At 36.1% G+C, this 22,636-nt stretch overlaps 2 protein-coding genes across 3 annotated transcripts; both read left to right on the top strand.

Moving 5' to 3' along the window:
- The first annotated feature begins 1,526 nt into the window (after nucleotides 1-1,526).
- LOC135694475 (uncharacterized) lies at nucleotides 1,527-5,951 on the top strand. Of its 2 annotated transcripts, XM_065213236.2 has the most exons (4): nucleotides 1,528-2,224; nucleotides 4,548-4,620; nucleotides 5,538-5,577; nucleotides 5,700-5,951. In XM_065213236.2, exons 1-4 carry the CDS (start codon nucleotides 1,582-1,584, stop codon nucleotides 5,748-5,750), a joined length of 807 nt encoding a protein of 268 aa, XP_065069308.1. In that variant the 5' UTR covers nucleotides 1,528-1,581; the 3' UTR covers nucleotides 5,751-5,951. The 2 variants fall into 2 exon arrangements, with proteins under 2 accessions (XP_065069307.2, XP_065069308.1); XM_065213235.2 differs by lacking the exon at nucleotides 5,700-5,951 and having other exon boundaries at nucleotides 1,527-2,224; nucleotides 5,538-5,693.
- Nucleotides 5,952-6,505: 554 nt separating this feature from the next.
- LOC135694472 (G protein-coupled receptor-associated protein LMBRD2) lies at nucleotides 6,506-20,785 on the top strand. The gene is made up of 14 exons (XM_065213233.2): nucleotides 6,506-6,828; nucleotides 8,783-8,955; nucleotides 11,151-11,318; nucleotides 12,596-12,806; nucleotides 12,993-13,067; nucleotides 13,498-13,658; nucleotides 13,986-14,057; nucleotides 14,923-14,984; nucleotides 15,682-15,863; nucleotides 16,370-16,503; nucleotides 17,411-17,513; nucleotides 18,008-18,209; nucleotides 18,594-18,631; nucleotides 19,287-20,785. The coding sequence occupies exons 1-14, from the start codon at nucleotides 6,655-6,657 to the stop codon at nucleotides 19,572-19,574; spliced, it is 2,043 nt and encodes a 680-aa protein (XP_065069305.1). The 5' UTR covers nucleotides 6,506-6,654; the 3' UTR covers nucleotides 19,575-20,785.
- Nucleotides 20,786-22,636: the final 1,851 nt, after the last annotated feature.

The following is a 22,636-nucleotide window of genomic DNA, read 5'->3' on the forward strand; positions in this document are numbered from 1 at the left end:
AGTGAGGGTATTGTTCGGGAGGTGAATCATGCCCGTCTTCAAGACATGCAGCAGCCCCCGTTCCAGGGTCATTGCACATGCGCACTATCACTTCAAGACCTGGCGAGAAGTTGTGCATGTGCTATGACCCTGCAACACTGATTAATGCGACGAGAATGAACAATAATATATACACGTAAATTAGTGAAGGCCAATATTTCGCCCTTGCATACGGGGCTTCATCAGAGCTAATTTGCTACATTTTTATCGATTTTTCAACGCTCTGCGGTGCCTGCCGACAACGTGAATAAATATTGTGCGCTGCTTCCCGCTTCTGAAGCTTAGATCAGGGGAGACCTAATTGAACCTTTTTCGAACACGTTAAATGCGTTCAAAAATGTTGCTCTCGCCTCTAGCCGTTAACCCATGAAGATTTGACAGCCTTTAGCACAGAGTATTTTTCATCAGTGTAACTACTGGGGAAAATTCCCCAGAAGGTCCGATTCCCCAGTAGGCCCAATGCCTTCCCCTGTAGTGAGAGTCAAAATTACAGAATTTCCCAAGTAATTTGGGCCCCTGGCGATTTCCACTGACCTCCGTTATTTTTTATAATCAACTTTTAAATGACATTATCTGTATTTCTAGACTTTGTACTTTCATGCATCTTTTTGCAATTTATGAACTAGATTTATACTGTGCTGCCTATTGAATCGCGCTCTTTTGTCCTATCCTGTGAAAACAAGATGACGTCATATCTTACTACATCCATCACTATATGCAACTCAAATTTCGTCCATGCTACGCCCGCTATAACGTCATCATAGTGCATTACTTTTATCAAAAACATTGCATATAACTCCACAGCAATGTTGTGGCAATGAAACTGTTTACACATGCATATGGACATTAGGTTGTTTTATATTCAAGGCTTCAATACAATGATACATTTTGGCTGGCATCAGCCCTTGAAGCAGGGGTATGGGTGTATCTAGGTGTAGAGGAGCATACGATTATTAGCCCAGAAATGCTCTATCTGGTAGATTGACTGATGAGGTAAGAAAGGAATCAAAATTATAAAGACTAGGTATACACAAATTTGTGTATGTTTATAAACATATATTTGTATTATTATATACACGTATAAAACAGTATATTTTATCTATATGGACATGTGCTCATTTTATTCAGCCACGCTAGTCAAACAACAAACTGGATCCTACCATGGGTATCATAGCCACATAAATCCGCGAATGGAAATAGACGATAGGAGCAGGAAGTGAAGGAGAATCTGAGAAGAAGGGTAAGCCCACAGCCACTTTTCATTCTTCTAAGGAAGAAGCTCCTCCACTTCCCGCTCCTGTTTTCTATTTCTATGCTCGAATTTACGACATCATTCAAACAAAATCATGAAAGAAAGCTTATTGATTACCTTAAAGAACGCTACCGGTCTTGCTTTGGTGTTTTTAAAGTCTTCATCGAAGTGAATGGGATCTTAACAAATTTACGAGTAACAAAATAATGGATGAATTGCGGGTGACACTCAAGAAACTCATTTGCATTCTACAAATAGTGATTGTGCACTCAACCAGCAGGTAAGGAAAAATGGCAGGAATAAAGAAGCTGCTTGAAGAAGTACAAGGTAAGATATACGAGAGGATTGAAAACAACCCGCGTGATTTTCGATTTGAAATAGAAGACACGGAAGAAGTGCGTCGCAAAATGAAATATCTCGAACTTCACTTGCAAGATGCACAAGATTTTGAAGAAACAAAGGAGGAAATGGAGGCAATAGGAGGCCTAGCCCTTGCATACCACAAACTAGGGGACTTTGATCAAGCTTTGGGACTTTACAAAAAACAGCTTAAACTTGGCAAAAGATTGGATGATGAAACGAATTGCAGAAGGGCTCATTGCAACCTAGGAATTCTTTACAAGAGAAAGGGCGACTTGACTTTGTCTGTGAAGCACTATAATAAAGCACTTGCGATTGCTAAAAGGAGGGGAGAACTTGGTGCCGAGGCACGTCTGTTTAACAATCTTGCAAACCTATGTGAGCTGCAAATGGATTATGAAGGAGCAATAGCATATCAAACGAGGAGACTTGACATCGCGAAACAAAGAAGCGATAAAGACGCACTCACTAAGGCATACGCTGCACTTGGAAGTCTCTACCATATAACGGAAAAGTACAGTCAGAGTATTGAGAGCTATGAAGATTTATTGGCAACTTTGAGATCAAAACTAAGTACAAATTCAACTATTTCTCTTGATACATGCCCATTAGATTCGCGAAAAAAATCTTGATTTCACGAACACTCTAGTACAACACAAATTATAGTTTGAAGATGACACCAAATAGAGGAAAAAATCGCAAAATGAAGTACTACTTTTCGTCCGAAACTCTCCAGAGTATAAACGTCAGATACTGACCAAAGGCTAGCAGGAAACCTTTTCCCAGGTCTGGATCAAAACGGTATACCCACACCTTGATATAAATGTTCTGCATACCTTTGGACATTATTCGACGTTTATATACTGAAGAGCGTTGAACGAAAAGTACTTCGGTATGATATGTTTTCACTTTTTAGTGCAATCTTCAAAAATTGCGGTAACAAAAATTATTTATTAAACAGTTTGGTAACCGTTTGCTCCCTCACCCTCACCTTTGCTGAAGTATGATATTAATTTGAAAACGGCACGATTTGAAAATGGCACGATTTGGAAACGGCACGATTTGAAAACGGCACGATTTGAAAATTGCACTATTTGAAAACGGCACGATTTGAAAATTGCACTATTTGAAAACGGCACGATTTGAAAATTGCACTATTTGAAAATTGCACTATTTGAAAACAGCACGATTTGAAAACGGCACAATTTGAAAATGGCACTATTTGAAAACGGCACGATTTGGAAACGGCACGATTTGAAAATTGCACTATTTGAAAACAGCACGATTTGAAAACAGCACGATTTGAAAACGGCACAATTTGAAAATTGCACTATTTGAAAACAGCACAATTTGAAAACGGCACTATTTGAAAACGGCACGATTTGAAAACGGCACGATTTGAAAACGGCACGATTTGAAAACGGCACGATTTGAAAATTGCACTATTTGAAAATTGTACAATTTGAAAACAGCACGATTTGAAAACGGCACAATTTGAAAACGACACGATTTAAAAACGGCACGATTTGAAAATTGCACTATTTGAAAACGGCACGATTTGAAAACGACACGATCTAAAAAACAGCACGATTTGAAAACAACACGATTTGAAAACGGCACGATTTGAAAATTGCACTATTTGAAAACGGCACGATTTGAGAATTGCACTATTTGAAAATTGCACTATTTGAAAACAGCACGATTTGAAAACGGCACAATTTGAAAACGGCACGATTTGAAAATTGCACTATTTGAAAATTGCACAATTTTAAAACGGCACGATTTGAAAATTGCACTATTTGAAAACAGCACGATTTGAAAACGGCACAATTTGAAAATGGCACTATTTGAAAACAGCACGATTTGAAAATGGCACTATTTGAAAACGGCACGATTTGAAAACGGCACAATTTGAAAATGGCACTATTTGAAAACGGCACGATTTGAAAACGGCACAATTTGAAAATGGCACTATTTGAAAACGGCACGATTTGAAAACGGCACGATTTGAAAATTGCACTATTTGAAAACAGCACGATTTGAAAACGGCACAATTTGAAAATGGCACTATTTGAAAACGGCACGATTTGAAAACGGCACAATTTGAAAATGGCACTATTTGAAAACGGCACGATTTGAAAACGGCGCGATTTGAAAACGGCACGATTTGAAAACAGCACGATTTGAAAACGGCACTATTTGAAAACGGCACGATTTGAAATCGGCACTATTTGAAAACGGCACGATTTGAAAATTGCACTATTTGAAAACGGCACGATTTGAAAACGGCACGATTTGAAAATTGCACTATTTGAAAATTTCACAATTTGAAAATGGCACGAAACGTTTCAGTGCAATCGCTTGAAACAGAACAATTCTATTGGAGATGACCCTCTCTTTGAATCCAGAGCGCTATCGTTCTGTTTCCAAGTATAACACTTAAAAATTTCATGCCTTTGTCACAACCTGCCGTTTTCCAATTTTTTCCGTTTTCATATGAAAACGATACAACATTGAATTATTTTTGGAAGAACGGGACATCCTCGTCGGACAAATATGCCATATTGCCCTTATGGGGAGGGTTGTTTAGCGTTGCGTTGCGCTGCGTTTCGCAGCTGACGGTAGTTTGTTTAGAACCCCTTGCACCCTAAAATGTGCTCCGACGTACCTGCCCGTTTTTTGAAAATATGTATGGGTTTTCGTATAGATCTTTTGAATAAGCTATTATAACTAAACGAGTTTTATACACTTAGATACACAGAGCACTTTTCTTTAATCAGATTAAGCGTGAAATTTTGAGTAGCAACATAAAATCGTTCTGTTAAATGCACTAAAAGAGTAGACGAACAGTCTAGATTGAAAAAAATTGAAGAATGGCTCGTATAATCATTTGCAGAAATTCAAGACACATTAGCAGACGACGCTTCGGGGTCTTCAGATGATGATTATGTTGATTTTGAGGCAGAAGAGTAAGTATCTCTTGCTAATATCAATTTATCTAAAACGAGACACGCCGCGAGGGTAATGAGGGGGGGGGGACTAGTTCCCCCCACTTTTTCAGAAAGTTGGTCCTTGAGATTCTTGCAAATTCGATGTGAAAACTTGGGAGGGGGGTCGTTACGTTATCTAGATCGTCAAAGGCTGATTTTGGTGTGAAGCCATAGCATCATTTTCCATGTACAATTATCACCTTGTCAGTAGTTTTGCAGACTACCGTCAAATCTTCTTTCAATAAGCAACGAGAGAGATGTTTCCAACAGAATTGACTTATCAACTCTTCAAAAACAATTTGCCATTAAATTGAGGAAGCTGATCTTATAGTCCATAATATCACACAGCTAGAAACCTGGTTTATCCTTCAGAATTTTGTTTCTCTCAAAAATTTTTGTGAACTATTTGTACCTGGAACAGATCGTTGTATTAGATATCGTGACAGTATAGATTTTGAAAGTTTTTACAAGTAGCACTTGATGATAGGTCTTTTCATGATTTTTCCACACGTAAAATTTTAAATTTCAAAACTCTGAAATTAAGTTTCAGGCAATAAAGTTCATTGCCAAGGGTAATTTAAATTACTGTTCTTGGGAGACGAGGGGTGTTTCCTAAGGAAGAAATGCTTCTCACAAGAAAAGGGCATGGCCTAAAAGGGTGTGGTCCCGGACCGCTTTTTGTCCCTCCCACTTTTTGTCCCTTTTTGTCCCTCCCACGATGGTACAGGTAAAAATTTTATTACATCAATTCATATCAGGTTGATAGATTTTGCTTCAAAAAGCAGTTGTACCTGTAAACGAATAAAAACGTTAGCAGTCTAAATTAACAGTTCTTGCAAAAAGTTAATAATTGATGTTAGCATAACTCATTAGACATAACCGTTTTTGTCTTGCAGAGACGAAGATGACGTAGACGACGAAGACGGTGGCAAAAAGGTAAATTACAAAAAATATGACTGCAGAGTTTATCATCTTGATCATAAAACTATTTTTAAACTCAACTCTCTGTGTGCTTCGCGTCTGCAATTATAATTCATTTTCAACAAAATTTATTCCAGGGAAAGAAGACAAAAAAACCAAAGAAAAAGAAGAAGAAGAAGAAAAAATGAAAAATTACTACAATTGTAAAATCATATCTAAGAAGATCTTTATCATAATTAATGACTAATAGCATGCTATGAAATTGTCTTAAACTTGTCATTAATAGAGAACTAAGAAAATTTGCAGTTATTTTTTCTGAAAATGATAAATGAGTAGAGTGAACGAATATGAATATTATTGGATATGAATATGAATATGAATGATATTATAATCGATTAATGACAACGATATAAATATATTAGTTTGGGGGGGGGGTGGTATTGTCACCCGAGCGGAGAATCTACAACACAAACTTTTTTCAAAGCAGTTTTTTGCGCCGATGATGAATTTGAATGTTGACCAAGTGCTTGAGGGGGCGTTTTTGAGAAACAGGGGGTAAAATTGGGAGTAGTGATTTTTATGTCAGTTAAAACAGAATATTTCTTATAATTAGCTCTATATAAGTGAATTTGGTAATTATAAAATCTATCTTTAGGGGGTCTATGAACTTTCAACATTTCATCTTGTGGGAAGAACGAACCACAAATTTGCATTTTCAAACATTTTTCAAGAAAAATGCGGCTAGAATGAGTTTGAAATTAATCCCTATGTTTCTCGGAAAAGTTCCTCAAACACTTGATCATTACTCCAACCCGTAATCTACGCGAAAAACCACTTTAGAAAAGTTGGTGTTGTCGATTCTCCTCTCGGGTGACGATAGCCCTGCTCCAGCTTCTGGATTTTTTCTTTTACCCTGCTTAGCCCCCTGAGCTCAACACACATCGATACCAATCTCTAATTCTGTGTACCAGGTGTCTGTTTCCTATGCGCTTGCGCACTAACCTCTATTTTACCAAAAACAACAAGAAAGTATGACAGCCGTTTCTTGATGGTGATTCCAGAAGAAAGGACTATTCTAGATATTTAGATACAATGTCATCCGCACCATTTATCATAGAGCTAGTGGTTGCAGCTTTTATAACAATTTGTCTTCTTCATCGATATGGAAATTGGAGAAAGCAGCATCTTATTGTCACAATAGCAGTCTTCATTGCTTGGTATTTCTCGTTCCTCATCATTTTTGTTCTCCCACTCGATGTTTCTGCTGTAAGTATTGTTCGTTTTGTGCACCATAGATCAGCAATGTCATAATAACAAAAAGTTTTTAGTTCAGTAAATATGCATTGCACATCGCCTCAACCCACGGGAAGTTGTCCCCATAAATATCATTTGCCGTTGAAGAAATGTTTCGTTATCAAATTGTTATCACCATTTTCTTTACGATGAAGTAGTAAAGGAACCCTGTTAAAGTTGGATTTTCGCCAATTTAATTTTATCTGTCTTTCTTTATCTTTGAAAGAAAGCAAAGTCCCTTTTTCTCCTGTTCAAGTTTGTTCAAGAATGGAAAGAATCGAACTCGAACAATTAGAACAGAATAGGCAACTAATTTTGCAGCTGTAGACAAATCTTGCAAATTTTATCCTGTCTCTAAAGCAATCATTCTGAATTGAAAGCGCTGACTTGTTTTTCTCCAGAATTTTTAATTCACGAGCACAACCTTTCTACTACACTACCATTAATTGAAAACTATAAGGTATGGGGCAAAATACCCTAGTCTAAAAATAGCCCAATTGGGCAATTTTCAGCTGAGTTCTATATCTTATCTTTTTCATCGTATCAAACTGTCCTATTTTGCAGTTTCATGATGTAGTACTACAATACAGCTGGGATACGATAACACCATTTTTGAAGGTCTGGAACAATGTAACCCAGTCTTAAAATAGAAAAAGGCAGCAATTTCCAGTTAGGTTCTATATCCTATCTGTCTGTTGTACCCTATCAAAATGCCCCTTGTTTTGAAGTATTGTACTATTGTACCTTTTTTCAGAAGAGATATTGTAATAATGCTGTTAAGGACTTGGGCAAAGTACCCCAGTCTCAAAAAAGCTTAAGGGGAAATTTTCTGTTGGGATCCATATCCTATCTTTTTCAGCCTATAAAAATACCCCTTTTGCAAAATTTTATGCTTGTATTACAATTTGTAGAATTGTTTGACTAACTGCCCAGACTAAATGCTATTGTGAAGACGGAACCAACTGCAAACCTTGTGACATCACTGATTCTTATGCTTTGTCACTCACACACATTTTTTTAAAACCCCCAAAACAAACTTTCCCATGCAAATTTTAGAGTTAATTTTGATTTTATAATGCAACAGTATGTAAAAGTTTCAATTTATTTTCAAAAAACTATTTGTGAAATCTCGTTTCATAGGCACTTTCATAACAGCCATTTAAATAAGTTTACATTTTATAAGCTTAAAGATTTATTTATAGAATATATTTGTATATTCATAAAACAGATTCATTAAAAAAAGACGATTGTAGATTCTCTACAGTTAAGATATTTTTCTTGAGCCCCTTATGTATAAGGGCATTGATTTCAAAAGTTCAAATTTTATTTTAGCTCTATTTTCCATAATAACTTCATTGTCCTTTTTCCCTGTTTCCTTGGAAAGTATATCTATTTGGGTTCTTACACAGAGTTAGCATTAGTCATGTCAAATCCTCATTTGCAAGATAATTTTAGAACTTAAAGATGAACAGGGCCAAATGATTTCTTCTTGATTCTTTGGAAAGATTCTAATACCATCTGACAACTAGAGATGATCCGTAAACAATTAGACAAATCTCTCTTAGAAAAGATGTTAGGAAGCAAACTTACACATGGGTCTCAACGAGTTCCCTGTATAAAATATCAACAAAGTGTGTACATTTGTTTATTTGCAGATGCAATTGTCTGTTTATCATGGGTTCCATCACAAGCTATCTCCAAAGCAGTGCTTCTGTGAATGTTCGTAGTGATATTAAAGTGGGCCCATTGTTTTGGTTCTAAGTAGCCTCAATGCTTTTCATCCCTGGCTAAGGAAGTGGTAATTTTTCAATAAATTGCTTTTTTGCAAAATATTGTCAAATGAGATGTACAACTCTGCAGACCATTTTATAGTTATTGGTGCTAACTTCTTTAAATAGTAATAATTTTTTCTGTATTCATTTCCAAGACCTGTTATAGGGAATGTCAAAAACTACACCATAGAAAGAATGCTACATCGCTATTATCCAATGAAACAAAGAAAGAAAATAATTTTTGTGAGGTGCCCTGGAGCTATATGCCATCATATGTTTTACCAGATCTGTGGAGGGTTGTGTACTGGTCTTCCCAACTTCTTTCATGGTATGTAATTAAGACTTTTTACATTGCAATTCTCAGCTGTAATTTGTTGCAAAATATGTAACATTAATTGATATTTTCAATATTACTTATATATGTACAGTGGCAGCCTGGCCCTTTTCGCCTAGGGGGGCCAGCATCAAAATGGCACCCTCCATAACTAACATTATTGTCTTTTTCCTGACAATATTGGCAGTCCAGGGGTCGAGTTAATAGCTTTATTTGACTAAAAAAACCAACATTGGGAAGGGTCGGCGAGAGGTTGTAGGAGGCCCTTGGTATAACTCTGAATAGAGGCTTCTTGCGAGCGTAGTGAGCTGACAATTTTTGCGACCAAGCCCTTTAAATAAGCTTAAAATACATTCCAAAATATTTCTTGCAGTCATTTTCTTGAAGTGGTTTAAAAATTTTGCTATTTTTAAGACATGCTTTTAGTACGTTTGATTAATTCCAGTCTTTAAATGGATTTCATTACTTTGTAATGGGGAAAAGAATTAACCCTATCGTTGTATCGTCAAGACAAATTGGTCCTTCCATGAGAAATGAAGCAAAGAGACAAAATCTACTGACCCCCGCATGAGCACAGGGATGCAAATAAAATAATTTTTCATGGGGGTGTCAGGACAAGTTTAACCGACTCACGTACAAAACTGACTGTTTCTTAGAAGTCAATCCAAGCAAATAAACTAAATGAAAATTTGTCAAGAACATGTTTGGGGAACTTTCAAGAGACACTACGATGTGGTAGAATGAGGGTTTTGTTATCTTTGTAACTGTTGTGTTCATTTGGCACCTTGGAGGGGAATCCAAAGCTCCAGATAAAATATTTACCTTTGTTTTGCTAAACTTGCACTTTGGGGCAGCTAAACAAGCTCAAAACAGGCAAATTAGGGGAGTGTAGGGGTAACAAATAATGGAAAGAGTCGGTCCTGGCCAATAAGTGGAGGATTCCAGTTACACATAAGGCTAAAAAATGCATTTCTATCATATCTTTGATGCATTGTGTCATTTGATACAAAATGAAGTAAATATTCCATCGAACTTTAAAGAAATATTATTAAAGGCCAAACAAAATGCAACCGTTCAGAAAATTAGGCCTGACCCAACTTTCTTTTCAAAATCATTGTATGCCTCTTGAAAAATAAGCCTGAAGTATCTACGTGTTAGAAACATAAAGTCAATGTTTTTAGTTAAAAGTCATCTGTTTAATTTATCTTTTATGAAAAAACCTAATAAGAGCTGGTTTCATTATGTTTTAGCTTTGAATGCACTTTTTAGCGTTATTTCTTGTTATCTTGTGCATTTAAAACTGTATGTCGTAGAAATGATTTGAGATATAACATATGGACTAATCTTGGATGAAGCAATTAAACAACCAAATTGTCTGTTAATTAGGTCTCTGAAGGCCAGCAGAGCCAAAGGAACTCATTGAAAATCAAAATTTGCCCTGAAAGGGGGGCATGAGTCTGGACACCCTAAACACAGACTGTCCCCTGACACCCTAAACATAGTCTGTGTGCACTTTAAGTGCTGTGTTCTCCACACAAAATAATTGAACTGTTAGTTTCCTGACAATCCTCTAAAAAATTGATTAATTTTTTCGCCTCTGGGAACAGTACAAATGTTTTGTCTGGATAATACAGTACTGAAGGGGCACAAAGACAAGCCCTTGAAGTGAGACTGTTCAAAGGGGTATGGCGGCGTGCGCCCCAGTTAAGTTTTGAATTTTATGGCGTCTTCTTTGTCTCTGCTGACCTCCTTGAGACCTAATAATCAGACAAGTCGGTCGTATCAAACTTTTTTCCAGTTTTCGACGCCCTATACAAGCTTTGGCGCCCCTATCAAAAAGTCAGCTGGGGGGACCCTGGCCCCCCTGGCCCTCCCTGCCAGGCCGGCACTGTATATGTATGTAAGTGTTTCGAATACCTGCACTTTACTGTACATCATCATGCCTCAGTATACCTAATACATGTTAAATCAGTTGTTTCTTTTGTTAAGATTTTAATATGGAATCTCTTCATGGTATGTTCTCCTGTTTGTTTCTTTTCAAAGCTTGAAAAGACAACCTTACAGGTACTTAGAACCTTAAAGGGAACCACACTAAACTTTTCCCTTGATGTTTGATATTGTTTGCGGGGGTTTTTGTTTGGGAATATTTTGCATTGATATCTGTCGAAACGGAATAATTTCTTTTGAAGGATCATTTTGCCAATGATGCAATCCTATGAATATGCTGGAGAATTTTCTGTAGCTGGTAAAATAAAAACTGCTTTATATGAAAATGCAATTTGGTATGGCAGCTACCTCCTAATATTTGGAATAATTCTTGTATATGTTGCTGTACATCCCAGTATGCAGCTGAATGGGTGAGTTTAGTCAAATTGTCCATCAGTTTTATACCACAAATTTGATGGCGTTTTAATTTTTTTAACAAATTTTTAATAAAGCAGTATCAAGACAGTTTATAATTGGAATTAAGTTATTGGGAGGCTATAAGTGTAAGCTGTTTTTGCTCTCAACAGATTTGTTGCTGTGTCTTCAATTGAGTTCTAAAGATTAGTTTGGTACCATATTTGCTGCAATCCTAAAGCAATAATGGTTACACAAGATACAGTGAAAGCAATAATGCATTTCACTTTTTTTCAATGTGAGATAAGAAAGCATGGTTGACCCCAGTGTGTTGTTTGCTCTCAATACAACATGACCCATCCCAAGAAAACTACTTCTAGTTGAAGATCATCAACAAACTTTTGAAGTTATTCCTTTTGAGTTTCAACAAATTTGAAGTTCATATTGCACTCAATAGCACTCCTAAATAGCTCAAAGAATGAGATTTGGAATACATTTCTGGCTTTTTCTTCCCAGTGATGCCTGTGTTACAGTTCAAACAATCCAGGAAAACATCATTTTCAACTGTAAAATTATCTGGTTTGTTAATTGGTAATACAGAGAAAGATTAAAAAAATTTTAAGTATCATGTAGCACATTTTGCTTGAACAATTTTTTTATGAAGCTTTTAATATGTGTAATATGCTTTTAAGCTTTGTTATTGCCATTGTAAAAACCAGTTATGATTTTAAACTTAAAGTGAATCATAATCAAATAGACTTACATTTTTCAACAAGTGGGCAGAACCAAGATTAAAAGCTCTGAGGGGCACGTTCTGCTGACAGTCTTCCAAAGCAATTGCACTCTGGTTGGATCATCAATTTTCAAAATGAATTTATGCGAGAGAATGTAAGAAGAACACAAACCGATAAAAATAGTTGAATGCTCAATTTTGTTATCTGAAAAACCCAGAAAAAGCTTCTCGCTACAAATTCCAACTCTCCAATTCAATCATTTCCTCCAAAGTTACTGGTGGATGTTTGAATTTGTAGATGTTTGTCCTGATCTATATTAATTAAGGGTGTATTGATTTACGGTCTGTTCAAAATTTTAGATTATATGAACTTTTTTTTTAGTTTTTATTGCATCCTTACTTCCATTCTCAATCGATTGCTTTTGCCTGGAACGTAACTGGACATATAACGGAGAAAGATAAAAACTGTTTTCTAGAAAATAGCTTAAGCTGCCATATTAGTGGAACTTTCGGAATCACCTAACTGTTTTCTAATGTAATGTCTTCATGTTTCTTTTATAGTGAGCAGTTGCGAATAATTGGAATAACTGCATCAAACACTTGGGGCCTGCTTCTTCTCATTCTGCTAATGGGATATGGCCTAATCGAGTTGCCACGAACCGCTTGGAACATGTCAGTCCCTGGGTTTCTACTTTCTCAGACATTGTTTAAAATTTCAAAATTAAGCACAGAGAAAGAAGATGTTGAAGAAGAATTGACAGAAACCTTACAGGTCTATCTTTTGCCCTTGTTCCTTTTTTCTAATCTTGTTCAAAAGTGAACAACGCTCTTTTTTATTTCTATTTATCAAAGTCAACATTTTACAAGAAGGTTGTCATCGCCTCAATATTGTTTATATGTGGTTTAAATTTTTTGTTTGTGAAAATTGCAAAATGTGGAATTTTAGAATACTTTTTAGACTGTGGTAAAAGCTTCCGAAGACATTCGATACAACAGTAGCCTTCGCAAGTATATTGATACGATCATTAAAAAGGTAAGTGTCACACCATTAACGATTTTAGATCTTTGTTCCTTCTTTCCATCTCCATTCAGTCGATTATCATTGTGACGTACTGTCACAGGTAAATACAGGTATATCTAAAACTTCAGACTGCGGTAGCCTGTTATAGCCCTTCGTCCAGTCCAATTAAAACTGCTATTTGTTATCAACATAGAAAGAATACTGCATTTGCTATAAAGAAAGTCTGCTGCTATTAAAAAAACTTGGCTCATTTCATTGATTTGTTTGTGTCAGTGGAATGAACGTTATTATTGCTCCACTATCTGGGGGTATTTATTCCGACCAAAGTCAGTAATTACAATCGGTTAGCATCCTTGTGAATATACGTTTCTTTCATATGTTTGTATGTAGAATCCGTTCAAAAGCAGTAAAAACGTGAACTTTTGCCTTTGTATCTTTCAAGTGTCCAGATGCAAGTGAAGATTTATTTAGAACTGCGAAAGACGACTACGTTGATTATAATGACGTCAATGGGAAATCAGTTCAAATGCACAGCGAAAAATCGTTGGTCAGCCTACACAAAAAAGTCATCGTGATAACCCAACGCGCTCATCGTACCAACGTGTAAGATACAATTTCTTCTTTCTAAACATGTTCCTTTTCTCTGTCAGTTAATCGTGTGTCACTGTTTGTAATACATTTTCCTCTGAGTCTTTGGACGCATCGTAGAAAAGCCAGCTCTTTGATGTAAAGGTTGTGTCAGAAATGCTAGAATCTATTGCGCTTTAGGCTTTGTAGAGTATTGTGACAAACAAACAGATTTTTGTTAGAATAAAATTATTTCTCAAACATGCCTAGGCTAATAGTCTTACCTGTGAGTTGAGATCTTGAAAAAACTACCTTTTTAAGACTGGGCATAAGAATTGAGTAAGTACCTACTTCTTGCTTCAGTCAGTGGAACATGCTGTTGCAGAAGGCAATACGGCTGGATGACTTGGAGAAAAATAGAGAAAGCCCAGACAGGTAAACAAAAACAGCAAATATTCTTTTCTCATGGTTTTTCTTGGAATAATGCATCTCCCGCTTGTAGTGTTTTTTAATAGTCTTGGTATTTATATTTCGATTATGGATGTATGTTGTATTTCAATTCGGTACATTTTCCTGAAATCGCTGCAATCACTGATTTAAGATCAGACATTTATGTTTTAGTCACTCAATAAAATCTAGCTTCCATCTTGTCTTTTTTGGTCCCTCAATGATTTCGAAAAAAATTGTATTTATAATCTGATCATGGAATCAATCAAGAAGCACTGTCCAGTGAAGTGATTGAATATTTTTAAAGCAATTCTGTATTTACTGTCAAGAATTTAGAATAATGATGTCATTAATTGATCCATTATTGAAGTTACAATGAGGTGAAGACTTCTTTGAATCTAGAATTCTTGATTCATGGATTCTTGGATTTTTGATATTCGGATTCTTAGTGTATTTTCTTGGATTCTTGGTTCTTAGATTGCTAACTTTTGGATTCTTAATTGCTGTATTCTTGGATTCCTGACTTTTGGATTCTTAATTCTTGATTCTTTGTTTATAATTCTTTGATGCTTAGATTTTTATTCTAAGATTCCAGATTTTGGGAATTTTTGATTTTAGATTCCTGTGTTTCGGATTCTTGGAGTTTTAATTTTTTTATCGATTTTCAATGCACACTTTTGTTAAGCTTATGTTATTTAATTTTTCGCTTTACACTGAGGTTCTATTACCCTTATACTACACAAGCTTTGTAGGCAATTTCTCTTCCAAAATTTTATATTTTCTTGCACTTGATCTATTTGTTACATAAGATCTACCCTCTTTCTGTTGTATCAAACTTGCTTTTTGATTGTAGAATATTCAAAGCATCGTCTTTAACTAATCAGCAGAGTCCAAGCACCCTATCAGCAAAAATTGGTTAGTGTCCATCACAAAGTTGTTTTTCTTTGAGTTGGATTGTCGAATTCAGAACGTCTTGTAAATTACGATAGTTGTTGACCTACATTTTCACGACCTACATTTTTGCGACCTACATTTTGACGACCTACATTTTTGCGACCTACATTTTCACGACCTACATTTTTGCGACCTACATTTTCACGACCTACATTTTTGCGACCTACATTTTGACGACCTACATTTTCACGACCTACATTTTCACGACCTACATTTTCACGACCTACATTTTTGCGACCTACATTTTTGCGACCTACATTTTTGCGACCTACATTTTTGCGACCTACATTTTTGCGACCTACATTTTTGCAATCATAAGGCAATCGATACATACTCAAGTTGTTTGAATCGCAGTTCAATATGCTTGTGAGTGGTATTACGCTAAATGATTTGCAGATGGCTCAAGCGATTTTGATAACTCTCGATTGCCTTTAAGTATGATTTTGATCATCATGCTAGGCTTTACCAGCTTACAAATCCACTCTGTATTTACATGTCTTATAGCAATGATCCTTTTAATTATTTACAGTTGAAATCATCACAATAACTCTTACCTTATAGCTTTACTTTACCTTTAACCAAGGCTTTAAACATGATTTTCATTTTCTTGCAATAATTTCAGTGGTGATCTAATGAGAAGCTGTTTGCTTTTTTGTAGAATGGTTTTGGAAGCTGTGGCTCACACCTGCTTTGTTGAAGGGCGTGGCCCTGGTGCTGATGCTTTTTACTGTCATGCTTGTTTGGTCAGAAATGACATTTTTCAGCACTTCACCAACCTTGTCCTTGTTTGCGGTCCTCATCAGAGTGGCGAAAACTGAATACCTTTACTTTCAAGTCGAGGCAAGTGGCTTTGATATCTGTCTCTGATGGTTGCCTATTTTTTTCAATGCAAGCATTAAGGCTAGCGTATCTTTTGTATTCACGAGTGACAGATTTCTACAAAAGGTCGTTTCACACAGGTTTTTTGTAGGTCGAAACCAGGGGATCCCACGTCACCTGATTTCTAGTAATTGAAAATCTGCATTATTTAGAATCAGTTTTTGATTTATAGAATCAACTTTGTATCTTCTCAAAATTGAATATTGCTTTCGGCTTGCAAGGGTAATACCAGCGAATAAGCTTGTGCATTTTACTGTTTTATTTGTTTGAAAACTTTTTGAAAAGAACAATGCATTTATACATTGGCATGCTTTTTGGCAAACAACTTTTTGTCATGATCATAATTGCCTATCAGTTTTAACGGGCTACGGACACTTTTCTTTCTCTGCAACAAATGAATGCTTTTGTAATGATATGATGAAGTATTTATTATTTCAATAAACTAAATATATTTATCGTCTCCATAGGTGATATCATTCTTCACTGTAATGTACATGTGCACCTGTACATACTATACAGTTTTCAAAATGAGAATCTTCAATTACTACTATTTTGCACCAAACCATCAGACTGACGCCAATAGCCTACTCTTCAGCGGACTGTAAGTCACATTTACTAGGCCTATGCTCGTTTGTTTTAAGTACTCAAGTGATGTAAGAGACCTATCAGGAATTCAGAATGTATCCGTATTAAAGGAACAGACATATGGGTGTCTGTAGCTTGCCAGGATAGGGAATTTTTTCTTCTTAAAAATAAACAAGACAGCAAATTTTTTCAATTTCTCATAAATTATGAAAAATTGAAAGCAACTGAAGAAACTCATTAAATTGAACAATGTAAGCAATGCAGTACAAGCAGCCTTTCCTCATAAACAAGCAGTCGTCTTGAAACTAATAGTCGCTTTGCCTAATTCAAAGATGCCTTTTGACGTACAGTTTCGTAATGGAAATACAGGAAACAGCAAGCCTTATTTATCTTTGTTCTGTTGCGTATGATAAACTTGATTAACAAGCTTATTTTTTATTAATGCGAGGGCATACTGCATATTCAAGCGGGATATTTTGCATGAATACCTGAGACCTACTACAATAAAAAGTTTCCTGAAAGGAGCTTTGTTCACACAGCGCAAAGGAAATCTTCTGCTTAGCTGACATTGCCTTTATAGAATAAGAAACATTGGTTGTGCCCCACAAGGGACATTAAAACTGCATTAAACTGAATGAAGGAGCTTTATGGAAGGCTAAAAGATTTCAAATTTTTTGGTGCACTACGAAAAAGTTTTGAATCTGCGTCTGTTTGTACGAATTTAATTGAACCTTTTTGTCAGCTTGGTTCGACCTTGATTTTTTCATCTTGTCATTTAATGGCTTTTTTGCACACTAAATGTTCTTCGTTTCTTAAATAAAATGACTCTTGTTAAGGGATTTCTATCCGTGGAATTTACTCTGTTTTAGGGTTGAAACCAGAAACTTCTATTTTGCATTGCTTTTATCCGCTCTCTTCCACAGACTGTTGTGCAGACTGACCTATGCGTTGTCCTTGAACTTCTTGGCAATGATTCATCTTGATGGCCATGTTGCTGATACGGTCGAGCAGGCTTCATTTACCGTTGTAAGTTGCTTGCTATTGATGCATTATTGATATTGAAATCGATCATAAAATGTCCTAAAAACAATTTTTTCAATTTCTTTCCTGATGCTTAGATACTTGCAATTGCTAGTACAAGATGCTTTTTTCAATTTTTTGACAACGGGGCTAGCAGCAGCAATTTCGTTAGTTTCCACGCAAAATGAACTTTGCGTAATAGACATAGTGAACTAGACTTAGACTGGAATAGTCTCCAATGAGACGTAAGCGGCATCAGAATGTGATGATAGTGACAATATTTGTCCAGCCTCTGTTTCATTTTAATGTTAGGCACGGCCGGGCACGATTAACCATCATGATATACATTTCTTAAGAGCACGACTTAATGTCGTCTGGGTACCGCAGAGCTCCTAGGCTCAATACCTAAGTTATAATGAAGCGAACCTGGTTCATTAATAGTTTCCTTTAACGTATTTTGTTTGTAAGTTTTCATATTGCGATTTCAATTTTTCTTGCAGTTTATGGGACACATGGATGTTATTTCATTTATATCAAAAGGCTTGAACGTCTACTACCCAATGCTTATTCTTCTAATCTGCCTGTGTACATACTTCAAAGTTGGAAGTCGCATATTACACTGCTTTGGAGTTCAGCAGTTTCTTGTCGATGAAGAATTATCAACTGAATATGTGAATGAAGGAAGGGACATTCTAAAGGCAGGTTGGTAAAGTCAAAGAACGAGCCTATTTGATTCAAACTTTCGTTTTCTGAAAAAATAGCAAATTTTCTTAAATTCACAAAGTTTACATTTCATGCAGCTTTGGTTATCTGTGAATATATGTTTTGCGTTCTTTTGTTTTCTGTTTTCTTTAAGTGAATTTTCTGGCTTGTTATTGTAAGGGTTTAGGACTGTCTTAAAGGTAGTTTGGACAGGTTTTTATTTAACCTGTCCGCTAATTTCATCATAACAATTTTTTTATATATACCTATCCGTTTAACTATCTTCTCTTTGATCTGCTTGGCTGGATTGACTTAAATAAATGTTTTTAGCATTTTCAAATTCCCTTCTCATCATTAACACAGAGTGTTCATAATTCTTTTTAGAGAAGCGAAGACTCCAAAGGTTGATAGGTGGAGGAAAAGTAAGTAGGCATATTGTTCATCACTTATTTCTCTTTAGAGTTGCAGTTGATCAACCAGTTTGAACCATTTGAAGTAGAACGTCACCTTAGGATCTTTTTTCAGCAATATGATCTTTAGGATCGTTTTTATCGCAAGATCCAACATGACCGTGTACCGCGCTCTGAACTTTCATTAAGCTCAGTGTGCATCCTATTCAGCGCAGTGAACGATTTTACAATTAATCAATACGCTCGAACAGTGCTGATTTTTATTTAAACAGCAAAGCAAAAGTTACCCGGAGATTGCTTTTTAACTTCTACCAAAGTAAGCCTAACCAAAAACTGACGTTAACTTTATCTGCAAAATGGATCAATTAGGTGTGTACGTTTATCCTATATTAAGAGCCTGCATTGACAAGAAAGCTTCCAAAAGAAGGCTCAGAATTTTATATCATCTCCTGTCAACGTTCAGAATCGGGGTTGAGAAAATCAAGAAAGAAAATATATACCTAGTTGCGGAACGAAATAGGCCAATCAGAAGAACGCGAGCACATGACCGGTATAGTTACCTAATCAGCACCGCGTGTCTATGGAAACGTGGTAATTTTTCAAAGGAGCTTAGTTTATCTTTAATTGTCTATATTATCTCTCTTTATCTCTGACTCATTTATATTAGGGTTGGGTTCAACGTGGAATGCAAATACGGCAGAAAATAAATCAAAGCAGCCAAAGGATTGATGATGCAAATGGCAGCGAGGATGAAAATTTGGAGAAAATCGATTCACGGACGCATCTTAATGTTTCGCATAGGCCTCATTACACTGAGAAAGATAATTGTGACCGCGTGACACTTCTTGATTCAATGGAGCGTCAAACCCCTTCGTTATCAGCACCAAGGACAACTGCTTACTCGAAGCAAGGGTCTCGTTCAGGTCCACCTCGAAATCTCTTTGATGACTTATAAGACTTATAAATAGGTTTGCATCAATTTTGCTATTTGAAAATTGCAACGTTGATCGACTCAAAACACTGTCTCGTTAGTGCAAGAATAATCGAAATTGCCCTAAATTTTCTATGATATTTTTGCTCTGAAGAACATTTCAAAACAGATTGAAGCTAAAATCAAATGTTTCCTTTTGTCAATTTGCTGCTAGCACGACATGTTTAAACATCGATCAAGTTGAAAAAAGATTATCATTATAATTAGGGGTGACCGTTACAGTTGAAATATTAGCCTCCCAAATAGTGTCGACATAATGTTTTCTAACGTGTGTAGTATTTTCAAAGTTAAGTTAATTTTCTCGTTTAATTCTGATGTTTGAATTTCTTTTATCACAGAGCATGACCTATATGAAGCCTCTCGTTCCTTGTAGGTTAAAATTGATTTCATCAGATTTATAGTTTGGGTAGTGTATTTTGACTGTACTGGACGAATCATTATTTAGACTGCTCGAAAGCAGAAGTACTTGATGATTAAATTTCAATCTTTTCATTGAGAGAAGTTATTAACTGCTTTCAGCTCGAATATTCAATTTTTTTTAGAATGAATTACAGTATTTATGTCTTGAGTATAGATCCCGATGTGTGATTTCTGTAGAGTCCCTGGTCCGTAAGTTTTTTTGCTAATCTCCGACCGTCTAACTGCGGTGAAATGACCATTGCTTGTTGTGCATGCTTATTATGCATCAACAGTGCATGGAATTAAGGCGTTGCGCTGATAGGCAAGGTACAAAACTTTTATTCATATCATCATCACAGAATGGTGTATAAACTTTCCGTTACCCATGAAACAAAATCTCACCAAGTAGACCCCAACGAAATCTGTTCTGTATTCTCCTTACATTAAGGGATACTCGGTGGTGAATTAGAATAACTCTTGCCTCCAGACAGTGTATTTCAAATACTTCTGGGTATCCCCAGTTCTCCATTCAATCTGGTGGCAGCTTACTGGTCCCAATGCAAGTTTCTAATCAACTTTAAATATTTCCCGTCATATTTCAGTGTGCACAGCATATATAGTTATGGAGACTGGATGCGAGAATATTCCATATTTGGCAAAAACAGCAAACAAAGCAACAAAAGTTTAGAAGTAAACGTTAGTTAGTTTGTTAGCGTGCATTAATTAAAAAGAAAAATAAGGGGGTCTTGTAGAAATTAAAACCAAATGTAAAGTTGCTGTTCCTTGACAACACTCTGCACGTCTCATATCCGGCCCCAAAAAAGTGGAATCTGTTTTTTCAGAAGTTCAACTATAATTCGCAGGCTTCCAATAAGAACGATTTGTGCACAGGTCTGACTAGATTCGATCTCACTGTCCTCACTTCTGCAGATCGCAAAAGTCCATTTCTACCAACATTTACTTTACTGACTCGATCCAATGGCCATCCACCTCTAGGAATGTTCTGCTCAACAACAAGTACAATATTGCCTTCTGGAATAGTACGTTTAATTCTCTGCCATTTTGTCTGTGTCCATCTTTTCCGGAACAAACTCGTCAAGTATCGTATCTGTCAGCAAGGGCAGATTTTGTAACAAAAGGATCTTTGATTCGTTTACATTTAGTTGACTAGCCAATCAGAGAGCTCTATTTCTATTGCGTCATCTGATGGTGATGGCGGGAAAAGATGTTTGCTGTGGAGAAAGCCACACCCTTATTTTCCCTCGCGACGAAAATATACTTTGGCAACAACATACAATTTTATGCACCCGTATCAAACAACTCTTCGCGCAGTCTTTCGCTATTGACAGCCCTTTTTGCACGCCAAACAAGAGTGGATTTCAATTGCGCTGCCTGCAGATGAAAGGAATGCTTCAAAAAGGGTCTTACAATGTTTTCAAAATCAATTTTCAACCTAAAACAGCTAGTTAGTGGATCTGCATCTGCAGCGCTACACCCTCGGGAGAAAACAAACAAAATCAGGTTGGCAGAATGTTGCCAAACTTTTCCACTTTTGGTCTGTAATCCTTTTTTATTAATATATGAATCCTATGCACTACAAGCCAAATTTATAATGTCAAATTAGCGGGCAGCAATAAAGTCAGGTGGCCAGTAAAACATGATAATTTTTTGTAAACTCGTTCTCAAGACAGAAAAACATTATTTTCATGGAGATACCACCGATCAATTAATAAACATTATTGCTGGCTGGTACAATTTCGAATAACATTTGGTAACATTTTACCAGTTTATAAACGTTCTTGCAAAGCAGACATATCATTCAAGGCAGGGTCATAAAGTTGTATTCTTTACCGCAGCAAGTCTTGCTGAAATTGATCAGTAAATATCTACATTTGTAATTTTTGATCGTGCTTCTGGCAATATTTACCGACAAATTTTGAAAGTTCAATTTTGTGTAATGTACCTAAGCATTCTTGATCTTTTTGACCGTGACACAGGGCCTTTAGCCCCCCTGCCCTAGTGATACACCCAGCCCTAGTGGTGCCCCCCAGATATATTTTATCAACCCAATTTTAATTTGTAATCATATTGCTTATTATCATTCAAATGATTCATTGTGTGCAAACTATATGAGCAGTTAGTAAAACGGTAAATATTGAACGCCAGACAAAGAAAATTGATAAACTGAAAAACTGTGTTGTATGAGTCTTTGTTTTATTCTTTTTTATGTCAACTATGTAAATGGTTTTATGTTTAGCACGCCAACTAACGAAGATTTTATGTATGTCAAAAATTTTTTTTATTAGTTTGCACTCGGAACGCCGAAAAAACCTGAGTGTCCGAAGATCTTCGGACCTAAGTACATGGAATGAACCCTAGCAATCAATATAAAAGCTTCTTGTTATTTACATTGATGTGCACCCTGAACAAAGGTCACCCTTTCTTTCTTTCATTCCCCAACGCATGAATCCTCCTCTTCCAAATTTTTTCTTAAAACCAATAATGTTTTTTCTGAGAATCGTCGAATTGTCTATTCTAAGCGGTATAATAATTTGTTAAATTTTAGTCTGGGAGATGCATTTTTAGCAATTCTAGAGAAGGCCTGATTTCAAAAATTTCCTTTCCCG

This window comes from Rhopilema esculentum, chromosome 8, assembly GCF_057945365.1.
Source record: "Rhopilema esculentum isolate cy_ngs chromosome 8, ASM5794536v1, whole genome shotgun sequence".
Classification (NCBI taxonomy): Eukaryota; Metazoa; Cnidaria; class Scyphozoa; order Rhizostomeae; family Rhizostomatidae; genus Rhopilema; species Rhopilema esculentum.